This window comes from Cetorhinus maximus, chromosome 1 (assembly GCF_964194155.1).
Source record: "Cetorhinus maximus chromosome 1, sCetMax3.hap1.1, whole genome shotgun sequence".
In the NCBI taxonomy this organism is placed as follows: Eukaryota; Metazoa; Chordata; class Chondrichthyes; order Lamniformes; family Cetorhinidae; genus Cetorhinus; species Cetorhinus maximus.
The window spans coordinates 18,801,714-18,816,915 of NC_135879.1; the positions used below are offsets into that span (position 1 = coordinate 18,801,714).

Below are 15,202 nucleotides of genomic sequence, written 5' to 3' on the forward strand. Positions count from 1 at the left end.
AACAATTATACAAAGGAGGGTTGTGTTCCCTGGAATTTCGAAGGCTACTGGGTGATTTGATCAAAGTTGTCAGGTTATTAAGGGATGATAGGGAAAATAGAGAGAAACTATTTCTGCTGGTAGGGGAATCTAGGATAAGGGGACATAGCCTAAAAATTAGAACCAGACCTTTCAGGACTGAAGATAGGAAACAAAAGGTGGTAGAAGCTTGGAACTCAATTCTACAAATGGTAGTTAATGTTGGGTCAATTGTTAATTAGAAACCTGTGATTGATAGATTTCTGTTAACCAAACACACTGAAGGAAATAGGGGCAAAGTCAGGTATATCAGATGAGGTGACAGATCAGCCAAGATCTGACTGATTGGCAGAACAGGTCTGAGGGGCTAAATGGCCTACCCCTATGTTTTCTGATGCAAGATGGCAGTCAGTTAGAGGAATTCAGCCTAGATTTAGCAAGCAGGAATGATGCAGCATAAAAGCTTTGAATTTAAAGGCCTGAGTATTTTATTCAGGAGCATTTAATATCAAGCTTTACGACAGAGAGTTAAGATTGTAGAAACAAGGAATAGATTCTGAAACCGAGGCAAGCGCTGGGCTAAAGGATCCAGGGGTGAGAGAAGTTAAAGGCTAAAGGATCTGGAAGCGAGCCAAAACATTGACAATACTGAAAGTTGGCCAGCACCCCTGTGTTACAAAGAGAAAAATAAGCTCAGGTACCCAGTACTGTTCACTAATCAGCAACCAATGCTTTAAGTGCAATTGTGTGGACTTCAAATGAGAATAACATCACCTGCTGATACTCATTCTTAAGGTTTACACAAAGGGCAGAATTTTCCTGCCGTCGGGTGGGGGAGGAAGTTTAAGAGTGGGCGCGCAGAGGCGTGCCTCCGATTGGTGCCCCTGATTTTACGTAGGGTCGGCCAATTAAGGCCCGCCCAGTGGGACGTCCACCAGGAAGCGCTATGCTCTCCCTGTGCGGGCGGGTGGGGGGTAATCCCTCAGCCGAGAGTGCGCTCCTTCACGCATGCACACGAAAGAGCGCACTCACCTCCCTGAGGCTAAGCGCTGCCTCAGGGAGATCCGCTCTACAATAAAAATTCTGAAAAATAGAAAAAAAAAAATTTCCTTGACATGTCCCCTCATGTAACACTGTCACATGAGTTGGGACTTGTCCATAACTTTTACATACACTTTAATTACATTTTTAAAAACCTACATGAAACCTCATCCCACCCGTGGATGAGGTTTCATGCTTTCTCTAATGCCTGCCAGGGCTCCTGGCCTGCCCGCCAACCTTAAGGTTGGACGGGCAGGTCCATTAATGAGTTTAATGATTCTGCCAATGGCCTCAATTGGCCATTGACAGGTCGGTGGGTGCACAGCTGACTCGGCTGTGCCCCCGCCCACCTGAAAATGGAAATGATGCGGGGTGACATCACAAGTTCCGCCCGACGTCATCCCGTGTCATTTTACGCGTTGGCAAGCGGGCCCCGCCCCCCGCTCGCTGACTGGGAAATCCTGGCCATAAAGAATTGCCAATTAGACAAGTAAATGATGCTGGGAGAACTGTACTTTGAGGCAGAGAAGGGAAGAAATTCATGGGAGAAAGCGAAGAAAACTTTAAAAATAAACTCTTATCCAAGGGAACACCTATGGCACAACCCAAATTTATAATGGGTACCACAAAGTCAAAGAAAGGACTCAAAGTTTGAGGGAGGGGGATCAGAGATGGAAGGGTACATGAGTCACATGAGAAACTGGGTGGAATACAGGGAAGCATCAGACATGACAATGTTAAGGTGATGCATCAGACTCGAGGGTCTGGTGCAGTAAGAGACATGTAGGAAAATGGTGGAAGGCTAGGGCGGGAAGATCAAGGGAAGCACAAATTGGCAGATAGTAAGAGGTTCTGTTCCCTTCCTCCTTAATGATTCTTGGAACCTGGAATTACGAGAACAAAATCTGGACAGCAAATAGGGTTCAGCTCAACCTTAGACCTGTTTGTTTATTGAACTCAAAACCACAGTATGAACCCTTTTACGATTTGACTGAGACTTACAATCACCCATGTGGCTGGTCATTAATGGTGTTGATTGTAGGCCTGGATCTGGAAAAGACCAGTCCCTGTCCTTCTTCTCCTGACTGCAGTAACCACGCTTTGATGTTGTCTCCTTTTTACAGTGTTCAAGTCACACTATCTCAAACTTGGGTCTTAGGCGTAGATTCCATTAACATTCCACAAATTGTCAGGCTCTATGCGCCCTTTTACTCTGGTCCTTTCGATGTCCTGAACCATGCAGAACAGCAAGGACATAGACAAATCTCTGTTCACACAACAGAAGGATACTATGATTTCCCACCCACGGTGGGGGGCGCTTAGCTCATAGCTTATTCAGGTGTAAATGCTCCTTTCATTCTCTGAACAGAAACTGCTTGCAATCCGCATTTACAGTTAACCTGTGTCACGGTCCAGTTTCTAAATCAATCGGGACTCGGTTAACTCATTCCTTCTGTGTGTCGAGGTTAACTGCTCCATGCCCTTCAGGATCAAGGTCCCAAAGAGGACAGAAAGGGAAATAAATGTAGTGAAATCATTGGTTGGAATTTTATAGCCTTGTCACGGCGGGGGTGGGGCCAGAAAATGCAGTGAGCCATTCAAAGCCACATTGACTCTGGAGGGACCAGAAAATCCCGCCAGCAGGAGGGGACATAAAATTCCACTCATTGTCTGTAACGTCTTCTGGTGAAGCAGCGGTTAAATATTGCTTCATATTGGTGTGCCAGCTAAGGAAGGAAACAATCGCTGGTATGCCCAGATGGTGTTATAACAGAAGGTTGGATTGAAACCTTGGGAAAATCTTTGATTTAAATATTGTGTTTCCAAGCCACTTCAGAGATAGGCAGGACCTTCGAAGATTAAATATAGAATTTTTTTAAAAAACGTATTGAGCTGAGGTGCCAGAACACACCAGTCACTGAATGTTCCAGTCTGTAGGGCAAGGCAAGTTCCCAAGATGCAACCTCTTGATGTGGGCACCTGCTGACCATATCTAAATAAGAAAACCTTCCAGAGACTCCTGTGGGGTCAATGCTGGAGGGCGCCAGTGGTCACAATTCCCATGTAACTACCAGAATTATTGGCTCGTAGAGTTTCCAGTCCCTTGCATGTTCGTTGCATAGGCAACAACATCAACTTTGAAATTACTGTTATGACCACCTTTAAACAAGGAAACACCATTACAAAAACAGGAGACAGAGGAATGTAATTTTAGCGTCTTCAGTGGTCATCTGCTAATATTGCCAACTATAATGTCTAAGCCAAATATTAGGGCTAAATCTTCCGATCAACGGGTCCGTTGGAACCAATGCGTCCGAAACTGATCAGACAGAAATCTGCGCACTTACCTGGATATGTTTAAAAGATCCATCTCCTGATGCAGCAGTCAGAGAACTCCCTCAGCACAGGAATCCAGGCGGAGAGCAGTGAAGAGAATAAGCGTAGAATACACGCCCCATTTTTACAGCACTAGATGCCATAAGGTAAGTTTAAATGCCCATTGTGAATGTTAGTGAATGGGTAGAGCTGGCGAGGTAACTGGGTAGGGTGGTAGAGGTAAGCAGGCAGGGTGGTAGAGGTAAGTGGGCAGGGTGGTGGGTGGATCAGGGGTAGATGGGTCTGGAGGGGTTGTCAGGCCAGGGGCTAGTCAGGTAGGGTCAGGGGTTAGTCAGGTTGAGTCAAGACAGGTAGTCAGATCGGGTCTGGTTGAGGAGGGTCAGGGGGGTAATTGGGGTGGGGGGTCAAGGGAGCAGTCAGGGGGTCAGTGAATGATTGGGGGTGGGGAGGGGGGTTCGTTCTATAATTACCCAGGAGTTAGACTAGGGTTTTTCCTGTCTAATATTTCCTGGGTAACTATCCAGTAAGTCGGAACTGTCCAAAGTCTCCAACTCTAACTCAGATCTGGAGACTTTCCTGGGGGGTCCCAGGGAGCAGGGTAATTGCCCATCGGAAGTTCAAACTTCCTGGAAAATTGCCATGGAGTCAGCATGTTGGGACTTCCACAGGGTCCCGACACGCATCTTGGATCGTACATCCAGTCTCCGACAATCTGGAGAGCGTCAGTCCTGGGCCTATGCGTTTCAAAAGTCTTGGCAGAGAAGGAAGTGGTTCATCCCATTGTGCCTGTACCAGCACTAACGGAGAGCTACATATTCAAATTCCAAATTTTTTATTTCTCTTTCTGTCCTCTTTGATACCTTGATCCCCTCAACTTGTACTTCTTCCTTTGATCTTCCCCACCCCAGCCTTCCACGGTTTTCCTACATGAGTCTTACTCCACCACACCCTCGAGTTTGATGCATCACCTTAACATTGTTATATCTGATGCTTCCCTGTGTTCCATCCAGTTTCACATGTCACTCATGTACCTTTCCATCTCTGATATCCCTCCCCCGATCTCTGAGCCCTCTCTGTGACTTTCTGGTCTCATTACAAATTTGGGGGTTGCCATAAATATTACCCTCGGATAAGAGTTAATTCGTTTGAGGTTGTTTTTTCCTTCTCCCACAATTTTCTTCCCTTCTTTGCCTCAAGGTACAATTCTCCCAGCATCACCCATCCTCTGGGTCATTGTCTAATTGCCTCTTTTTCCCCCACTTCCTTTAATATTTTATTTAATTTCTTCCTTGGCCACAATTGACATAGATCCAATTGCCGCTCAACTTACAAGCACCAAAATAAAAAGATAAAATAATTAAACAGCAGTCTCAAAAATTAATAGAAATATAAGAACTAATGTTGTTCAACTTGTCCTGTTATTTAGATCTACATTTAGGAACCCCTCAGCTCATATTGTCCCACTATTGCCGTGAAAGGGAATGAAAATGACAGAAAGCATATATCTCGGTTGCAATGTTACATTATTTTTTTGTGCTTCTGTAAACGATCTTGAGACAATTTACCACTTAATATTCCTTTAACAACCATCTGTTTTCATGTTGTTATACAATTAACTGGCACGAACACTTTTAACTTTGTGTTGGAGACGTAAACACTTCCACAGAATACTGTGCACCGACTGTTTGATTAGTGTACTTTGTACCTGTTGTGTCTCTGAACTCATGTTAGTCTGACTGGCCAGTGAAAGGTTGGGCTGTACTGATAAATGTTTCTTATGTGGTCGGCAGTTCAGAAATCGGACAGTAACCTTCTCAGAAACCAGGCCATTAGCTCCAACTGTCTGGACGCTGACTTGAAAGGGCACACTCAGGTCAAGATCTTCCAACAGGACCTGGAACATATGAAAGGGGCAACTTAATTTGAAAGACAACCACATTTTTTTGTTGAATATATTAATGACTTGGTATAAAGAGCATAATTTGAGTTTGCAGATGACACAAAACTCAGAAATATAATAAACAGCAAGGAGAATAATAGCAGACTGCAAGAGCAGAAACCATGAAATGGGCAGACAGATGGTAGATGCAATTTAATGCATAGAATTGTGGACTGATGCATTCTGCTAGGAAGAATGAGACAAGGCAATTTGAACTAAATTGTATAATTTTAAAAGCGGGTGCAGGAATAGAGAGACTTCAGGGTGTCAGACATAAATCTTTGAAGGCGGCAGGACAAGTTGACAAGGTTGTTAAAAAAGAATATTGTTTTGTAAATAGAAGCATAGGGTACAAAAGCAAGAAAGTTCTGCTAAGCCTTTATGAAGGCTATTTAGACCCCAGCTAGTGTATTATTTCCAATTCTGGGCACCACGTTTTGGGGAAGAGGTCAAGGCCTTAGAAAGGGAGGAGAGGAGATTTCCTGTAACGGACCAGGGATCTGGGACTTCAGTTACATGCAGGAAATACAGATGCTAGGGTTGCATGATTATATAGGCGTTTTGGACCATTTAAACTTTGAATAGTCTCAGGATGAGGCACACAATCATGAACTGACTTGCAACAGTGTGACCGCAATTTTCATGAGTATCAGCCTTAAAAAGATGGTGGTCCCCTTCCAATCAGCTCCGGGCAAGGATTGCACTCCATCATCGCTATCAGTGTTCACATGGATCAGGCTGTGGACAGTTTTACCTGCCTGGGTTACACCCTATCCATTGACGCCCATATTGAAGCAGAAGAATCCTGCAGAATCACCAATGCCAGCTAATTGTTGGCAAACAACTGAGGGGTGAAACAAGAGAGGTTTCAGCCTGCAGACCAAGCTCAAAGTATGCAGAGCTGTCACTCGGAAGGCCCTGCTTTATAACTGTAAAACTTGGCCAACATATTCATGCCACGTTAAGGAACTGATTCACTTTCACTTAAGTCCGAGACAATTAGTAAAGACCAGAACTAAGACAAGAACCCTGACACCAAAGGTCTTATAAAAAGTTGGCATGCCAAGCATAGATGCTCAGATCATGAAGGCAGAGCTACAACGGTCAGGTCACATGGTGTGAGCATCTGATAAACAAATCGCAAAGATCTTTTACAACGCATTGGCAACTGGGAAATGCATTGACACACAAAAAACTCCTCTTGGTATATACATTCATGTCTGGCTTAAAATATCAGGAACCCTTATGGTTCTAGTTCTTATGACAGCCTGCTACAGATCTCACATACCAGTTTCAAACATCTGATATTCTACAAGGTGAGGAAGACTATTGTCACCTAATTGAGAGGTCTACATGACTTAGGACTGTAAAGGGACCAAGTGCAAGAGATGGAGTAGAAATTGCACCAGTCCATTGTGGGATCAATCTCACTTCCATTCCATGTGGTTTCCACAACAGCCCGGTGATCTGCTCAGCCAGACTACAGCCTTTGCAGTGAAGGGGAAAAAATACTTCACCTTTTCTCTGAAGCCCGGTAGCTGAAGTGAGCTATGATAATTCATTGCTGTCTGGTTATAGGTTTTGCACAATACTGACATTGTTAATGGTGACAATTCGGACCAATTTTTCTTGAGAATGTTTACTATTCAGCCATCTGACATGATTTCAAAGCTAAAGGTTTGAATGTTTAAATGATGATAACTTGCAGCCCTTAAAGTGGAGAGGTGGATGAGTAGTGTGTTTTACAACAGAATTGATTTAGGCTTAAAGCTAAAAATAGCACATCATTTGTCTGTCACAGTCCCATTTTGTCTGCATCTGCAGTAATTTGGTCTCCACTGCTCCATGCCCCGCAGACAATGCATTGTTTAGGTAAATGAACATTTAATGTGATGACGAAAAAAGTTGACGTTTCGAGTCCTCATGACCCTTCAACAGAACTGAGTAATATTAGGAGAGGGGTGAAATATAAGCTGGTTTAAGGTGGGGGGTGGGGGGGGGTGGGGGGGGGGGGGGGGGGGAGAGAGAGAGAATTGGCAGACAGGGGGATGGTGTGGTTGTAGGGACAAGCAAGCAGTGATAGGAGCAGATAATCAAAAGATGTCACAGACAAAAGATCAAAGAGGTGTTGAAGGTGGTGATATTATCTAAACGAATGTGCTAATTAAGAATGGATGGCAGGACACACAAGGTACAGCTCTAGTGGGGGTGGGGTGGAAAGACTAACAGGGCATAAAAGGTATAGATTTAAAAATAATGGAAATAGGTGGGAAAAGAAAAATCTATATAAATTAATAGAAAAAACAAAAGGAAGGGGGAAGAAACGGAAAGGGAGTGGGGATGGAGGAGGGAGTTTAAGATCTACAGTTGTTGAATTCAATATTCAGTCTGGAAGGCTGTAAAGTGCCTAGTCGGAAGATGAGGTGCTGTTCCTCCAGTTTGCGTTGGGCTTCACTGGAACAATGCAGCAAGCCAAGGACAGACATGTGGGCAAGAGAGCAGGGTGGAGTGTTAAAATGCCAAGCGACAGGGAGGTTTGGGTCTTTCTTGCGGACAGACCGCAGGTGTTCTGCAAAGCGGTCGCCCAGTTTACGTTTGGTCTCTCCAATGTAGAGGAGACCGCATTGGGAGCAACGAATGCAGTAGACTAAGTTGGGGGAAATGCAAGTGAAAGGCTGCTTCACTTGAAAGGAGTGTTTGGGTCCTTGGACGGTGAGGACAGAGGAAGTGAAGGGGCAGGTGTTGCATCTTCTGCGTGGGCATGGGGAGGTGCCATAGGTGGGGGTTGAGGAGTAGGGGGTGATGGAGGAGTGGACCAGGGTGTCCCGGAGGGAACGATCCCTACGGAATGCCACCAGGGGGGGTGAAGGGAAGATGTGTTTGGTGGTGGCATCATGCTGGAGTTGGATGAAATGGCGGAGGATGATCCTTTGAATGCGGAGGCTGGTGGGGTGATAAGTGAGGACAAGGGGGACCCTATCATGTTTCTGGGAGGGAGGAGAAGGCGTGAGGGCGGATGCGTGGGAGATGGGCCGGACACAGTTGAGGGCCCTGTCAACGATTGTAGGTGGAAAACCTCGGTTAAGGAAGAAGGAGGACATGTCAGAGGAACTGTTTTTGAAGGTAGCGTCATCAGAACAGATGCGACGGAGGCGAAGGAACTGAGAGAATGGGATGGAGTCCTTACAGGAAGCGGGGTGTGAGGAGCTGTAGTCGAGGTAGCTGTGGGAGTCGGTAGGCTTGTAATGGATATTGGTGGACAGTCTATCACCAGAAATTGAGACAGAGAGGTCAAGGAAGGGAAGGGAAGTGTCAGAGATGGACCATGTGAAAATGTTGGAGGAGTGGAGATTGGAAGCAAAATTAATAAATTTTTCCAGGTCCCGACGAGAGCATGAAGCAGCACCGAAGTAATCATCGATGTACCGGAGAAAGAGTTGTGGGAGGGGGCTGGAGTAGGACTGGAACAAGGAATGTTCCACATACCCCATAAAGAGACAGGCACAGTTGGGGCCCATGCGGGTACCCATATCCACACCTTTTATTTGAAGGAAGTGAGAGTAGATTAAGGAGAAATTGTTCAGTGTGAGAACAAGTTCAGCCAGACGGAGGAGAGTAGTGGTGGATGGGGATTGTTCGGGCCTCTGTTCGAGGAAGAAGCTAAGGGCCCTCAGACCATCCTGGTGGGGGATGGAGGTGTAGAGGGATTGGACGTCCATGGTGAAGAGGAGGTGGTTGGGGCCAGAGAACTGGAAATTGTTGATGTGTCGTAAGGTGTCAGAGGAATCACGGATGTAGGTGGGAAGGGACTGGAAAAGGGGAGAGAGAAGGGAGTCAAGATAACGAGAAAAGAGTTCCGTGGGACAGGAACAGGCTGACACGATCGGTCTGCCGGGACCGTCCTGTTTGTGGATTTTGGGTAGGAGGTAGAAGCGGGCTGTCCGAGGTTGGGCGACTATCAGGTTGGAAGCTGTGGGAGGAAGATCTCCAGAGGAGATGAGGTCAGTGACAGTCCTGGAAACAATGGCTTGATGTTCAGTGGTGGGGTCATGGTCCAGGGAGAGGTAGGAGGAAGTGTCTGCGAGTTGATGCTATCTTGACATTATCTTGACTCCCTTCTCTCTCCCCTTGTCCAGGTAATTCTGTTTTTGTTTTGGATTTCCAGCATCCGCAGTTTTTTGTTTTTATTTTTATTTAATGTGATGAGGCTGGACAACAGGAACTCCCAGGCTTGTATTTTTGCAACAACAGAGAGTTTCTCTATCATTGCAGAAATGGTGGAAGAGGCCAAAAATCAGAAGAGCCACTCCCAAACACGGCACCCGCCATTTTTGAGGGGCCAGGATTGGCCCAAGTCAGGATTTGCGCAAATGGATTTTGTGGAAGCAGCTGCCCTTGTAAAATGGCAGCCGCCTCCACTCGTGTCTAATGTTTGTGACCCAGGTGTGTGAAACACACCATGTGCAGGTCAGATCTGGTTAGAGCAGCTCTGAACTTGGTAGAGTCCTTTAGAGAGGTGGGGTGACCTTTTGGAGAGGTCGGGTGCCTCTTTGGATATAGTCTCGGAACACCTTTGGGGAAGGTCAAATGCCGTTTTGGGGAGGTCAGGTGTCCTTTGGGGATATCAGGTTGTCAGGTGTCCTTTGGGATTGTTAAAAGTAGGTGTGAATGTGCATAAAAAGTACATAAACTCATTAACTTTCAAGCTGACTGGAACTGTTAAAAGTGCCGAAATAAACTGTCAAAGGCAACTGTCAACCTGTCAAAGCATTTACAACTCCTGTCCTTTAAATCTTTTAAAAACATGTGTGGAGTGTTTTTTAAAAAAAATTTGCTTGCTATTTCACTCTGTCTGTTGACATAAGCCTAAAGGCATCCATTACTGGATTAGTGCTGCATGACTGATTTCACAACCTTCCATTATTATATAATGGTGCCTATCATTTCACAGTTTGATTGAAAGCTCTAAGACTCTTTGAAGTAGGACTATGAATTCCAATGCCTGCTTTGAGGGATTTGCACTTGAATGAAATGTCTGTTCTCATGAGGGATTAGATAGTTGAAGGAATGTAAATGTAGTAATTGAGTTTTCATGAATGAGAGTGTTTTTAAAAAAAATAGTCTTCAATAGGCACCTAGAACTTTGTATTATTTAATCTCAGCATGGCTCTTGAGGTCTACCCATGGTGGACACTGGGTGAGTTGTCATGGCAGGTGTAAAGGCAAAGGGTGGGTGGCAAGGTTTGGCATGAGTTGACACTAAGTTTGCATGTTGGCTATAAAAGGCCAAATTGGGGTGGGTAAGAGAGAATTAATTTTTTTTTCAGCCAACTTATTTGCTTTGATGGTATCAAACTTAGTGAGCTTCAATGTCATTTTAAATATGCAAGCTAATATAAGGAACAATGAAATTGAGCTATATCACATCCCAGAGGTTAGTGCAAAGACTCACATGCTAGCTTGCAAAACCCATAAACTATAAGCACGCATATTATCTCCAATTTTGTGAGGCTTGGTTAGATGCTCAGAATCAGATGGCTGTCTGCAGATGGAGTAAGCAAATAGGATGAGATCAAGTTTGTAGTTGGAAACACATACATTACTTTACCTGACAGAAGGTAGCATGAGTTTGAGAGAATGCTTATCAGGTGTCAAGATTACCAGCGGTGTAGAGGACTGTGGATGGCACCCATGAACTATACACCTCATTGAACCCGATTACCCACTCCTGACAGTAAGGTGGAAAGTTATCCTGCGAGGAAGATGCTCTAGAATACGAAGCAGGGCAAACATCCTAATCTGCCTCAACCAGCAGCATATCATTCTTTGTCAGCCATCAAATAGAAGTCAGATATTGCATCACTCCATCACTTGCTCACAAACTTTTTGTCAAGCTTTGGATTCCCATTGGATTGGATTCCCTGGAATCAAGGGATATGGGAGCAGGTGGGAGAGTGGAGTTGAAGGAGGGCAGCCATGATCATATTGAATGGTGGAGCAGGCTCAGTGGGCTGAATGGTCTACTCCTGCTCCTATTTCTTATGTTCATGTGTGCTTGGCACTTTTTCTTTGGGTGTTTTGTACTAATTATGCAAATAATCTGATCACACAAAACTGCACACAGTGAGCTCAGTGCAGTATTGGCTAACTTTGAGCTAGCATCTAGCCATCCCTAGTACAAAGCTTGCAAAAACTGCAAAATTGGGCCTGTTATTAAGGATGCAACTAAAGTCACTGGCTTTTACCTATGCATAAATGCTACAGCAACTTCAGATAAGGGGCAAATAATGTTGCCCAAGATGCGCTGCTTCACCATTAGCTTAAAAAAAAGCACCTTGTTGGCTGGCTCACCCTTGAAATGCATCTAATGGTGTAGTTACTTTATCTGCATGGTAGGTACAAAGTTAACTCACCACAGAAACTAAATGTTGTCTATTTCTGTCTAAGGACCTTTATTACAATGTGATAAGTGTTAATTACTGCCTGTCAACCTCTCTGGCTCTGATAATTAACTAATACGAGTTTTCAGTCTCTTCCCCATAAGTTTTAACTGTTGGAGATTTTTAACAACCTAAAATTTAAAATTAAAAACATTTTTTACTTTTTGTTTCTTTCTCTCTTTGTTAATTTAACCTACATTTCCCTCTCTTCATTTCTCTTTCTGTACATGATTTTGACATTAAATTTACCCATTTTAATTTGCACTTCCTCCTCAGTCTTACGCTGTTAATGTTACAGCCCTTCAATCTGATTGGTTAAGGAGATGTACTGTCCTGTTAGCTTAGGTCCCAGAAGCCTAGTTTCCTTCACAGTGATGTTACCAGCACACACTTTCAGCAAGTTGTGGCAAAAGTATCACTGAGATAAATGGGTAACGGTAATTCTCACCAGCGTCTACACTGTTCTTTATCCTGCTTCAGGACATTATGGCCAAGATCATCTGCCCCCACTGGAGGAAAGGAAGAAGGTAGGTGGGCCCAACAATTTGGCTGGTTGGCATTGGGATACCTGATGCCCTCCTGCCTCCATTGGAATTAAGTTCTGGTCAGTAAGGCCCATGGACGACCTTCAAGATCTCCACTTGAGTCCCTTAAGTAGCCAATTAACGAGCACTTAAAGGCCTCCTCCCACCTCCACTGCAATCTTCCCAGCTCCAGGCGGGCCTGCCGACATGCGGCCTGCACGACTGGTAAAACTAGGTGGGTTGCATGTTAGCTGGAGGGGTTGGCAGACCGGGGGAAGGTCCCCTTGATCTGCACCAATCTGTGCATGATTGAGGGCATGGACATGGATTGGGTGCTGATGGCCAACCTACTTGCTGCCAATCCCCATGACCCCTCCCCATCTCCCCGCAACCTCCACCCTGCAAGACCCCTCACCCCCCCGACCCACCCAATAGCGCTCTGTCCCGGGTTGCTCCATGATCCTGTGACTCCAGGAGGGGTTGGTGGGGTTGGGGGCAGTGGGGGGGTGGGGGGGGGGGGGGGGGGTGTTGTCCTGGCAGCAGCCACAGCCTCCTCCGTGGCGCTGCCGAGTGCAAGAGCTGCCAGCCTCTGATTGGCCAGCAGCTCTTGGCGGGTGAGAGGTTGTCTTCTGGCATCCTCAGTCTGGAGGAAGGCCCATCCACTTAACTGCCTGATAGGCAGAAGATATGGTGTGAGCCTTCCTCCCCAGAGTCAGCGCCGGTGACTCGCCGCTTTTTCAGGCAGTGAGTGAGGCACCCGCTGAGAATGGAAGGTTCCGCCCCATGGCGCAATATCTTTGGATTGCACAAACTCTAATGTTCTACAAAATAGTGATATTTTATGAACTGCAAGGCACCCACTTGCAACAGTTGTGGCAATTCCTGTCAAAAGTTTTTAAGATATTGTTTGGAATTTCCATGGCAGTTTTCAATCTCTGTTTTGATCATAACTTTGATGAAAAATTATTGGAATCGTTATTAATCCGAGCTGGTTAATTTTGATGACAGGGCAGCAGGTTTCCTTTGGTTCGAACAAAGCTGTAACTATGTGTATATGGGTGACCTGGTCAGCCCGAGAGGCAGCAGGATTTTTCAGGATTCTCACAGAGAAAGAGGACACTAGAAATATAGCACTGAGATAGCATTGACAGGAAAAATGTGGCTAGTCCGACCCTGCATATATTTAAGCAGAGCGCTTTTATTTTTGTGACTAATAGAACATTTCTAACCCCCTGCTGTCTCCCCCCAAACCCAAAAATCGTTACTGTATTACACAGATAAGAACATGAGAAATAGGAGCAGGAGTAAGTCATTCAGCCTCTCAAGCTTGCTCCATCAGTAAGATCATTTTCTACCTCAGCAACACCTTCCCACACTATTCCCATATTCTTCGACTCTGAATATCCCAAGGTCTATGAATTTTTAACTTGATTATATGTAATGACTGAGTGTTCACAGCTCCTAAGTATTTTATCTTTCAATGAGATCATCTCTTATTCTTCTAAATTCTAGGGAATAAATTCAATCGCCCCTCACAGGATTATCTCCCCTTCCCAGCAGTCAGTCTGATGAACATCTATTACACTCCCTCTAAGGCAAGTATATTCTTCCTTGGGTAAGGAGACAAAAACTAAACACAGGTGTCCAGCTGTGGTCTCACCAGGGCCCTATACAATAAGAGCTCTTTTTTTCTGATGCTCCAATCCCTTTTTAAATAAAGGCTAACACACCATTTGCTTTCCTAATTGCTTGCTGTACTTAGCTTTCTGTGATTGTTGCACAAGGACACCCAGGTCCCTCTGAATGTCAACATTTCCCAGTCTCTCACCATTTACAAAATATTCTACTTTTCTATTGTTCTAGCAAAGTGGATAACTTCACATTTCTCCACATCATACTCCATCTGCCACATTCTTGCCTGTAGACATAACCTGTCAAAATCCTTTTGTAACTTCCTTGTGCCTCCTCATAGCTTACTTTCCCAATATGTATTATCAGCAAACTCCATCTAAGTCATTGATATAGGTTGTAAATAGCTGAGACCCTGACACAGATCTTATATTACTCCTCTAGCTCCAGCCTGCAAAGTTGAAAACGGCCCATTTATTCCTACTCTGTTTTATGTCCATTAACCAATCCATGTTAATATTATACCTCCAATCCCAGCACTAATTTTGAAATATAACCTCTTGTGCAGCACCTTACGAAAAGTCTTTTGAAAATAGATTCATGGTTCCCCTTTATCCAACCTACTAGTTACAACCTCAAAAAACAAAAAAGGATTTGCCAAACATGATTTCCCTTTCATAAATCTGTCCATACTCTGCCCAGTCATGCTTTGATTTTCTAAGTGCTCTGTTATCACATCTTGGAGCCCATTATCAGGGACAAGATGATTGTTAAGATAAGATTGACTCTGGATCCTATGAAGTCTCATGGCATCAGGTCAAACATGAGCAAGGAAACTCCTTGCTGGTTACCATCAACCACCCTCCCTCCACTGATGAATCAGCACACCTCCAGGTTGAACACCACTTGGAACAAACACTGAGGGTAGCGAGGGCACAGAACGTACTCTGCGTGGGATACTTCATTGCCCATCACCAAGAGTGGATCGGTAGCATCACTACTGATCAAGCTGACCGAATTCTGAAGGGCATTTCTGCCAGACTGGACCCACAACAGGTGGTGAGGGAACCAACAAGATGGAAAAAACCTACTTGACTTTGCCCTCACCAATCTAGCTGTAGCAGATGTTGTATAAGAGTGTTTGGCATAGCAAAGGTTAACGTGGGACTGGAGAACAGTACTGCCCACATTATGATGTAGAGAGTCAATGACTATAGACATAAGAGGAACAAGAAGAAGGGACTCTGGTAGAAGTCAGCATGAAGTTAGCTCCT

The 15,202-nt window shown here is 44.8% G+C and overlaps 1 protein-coding gene across 1 annotated transcript in view; it reads right to left on the minus strand.

Moving 5' to 3' along the window:
- LOC144688852 (uncharacterized) overlaps positions 1 to 15,202 on the minus strand; it is a 582,637-nt gene that overhangs the window by 47,243 nt on the left and 520,192 nt on the right. The window contains exon 45 of the mRNA XM_078555848.1: positions 5,102 to 5,290. Coding sequence (XP_078411974.1) covers positions 5,102 to 5,290 — 189 coding nt within the window. The remainder of the gene's footprint in view (positions 1 to 5,101; positions 5,291 to 15,202) is intronic.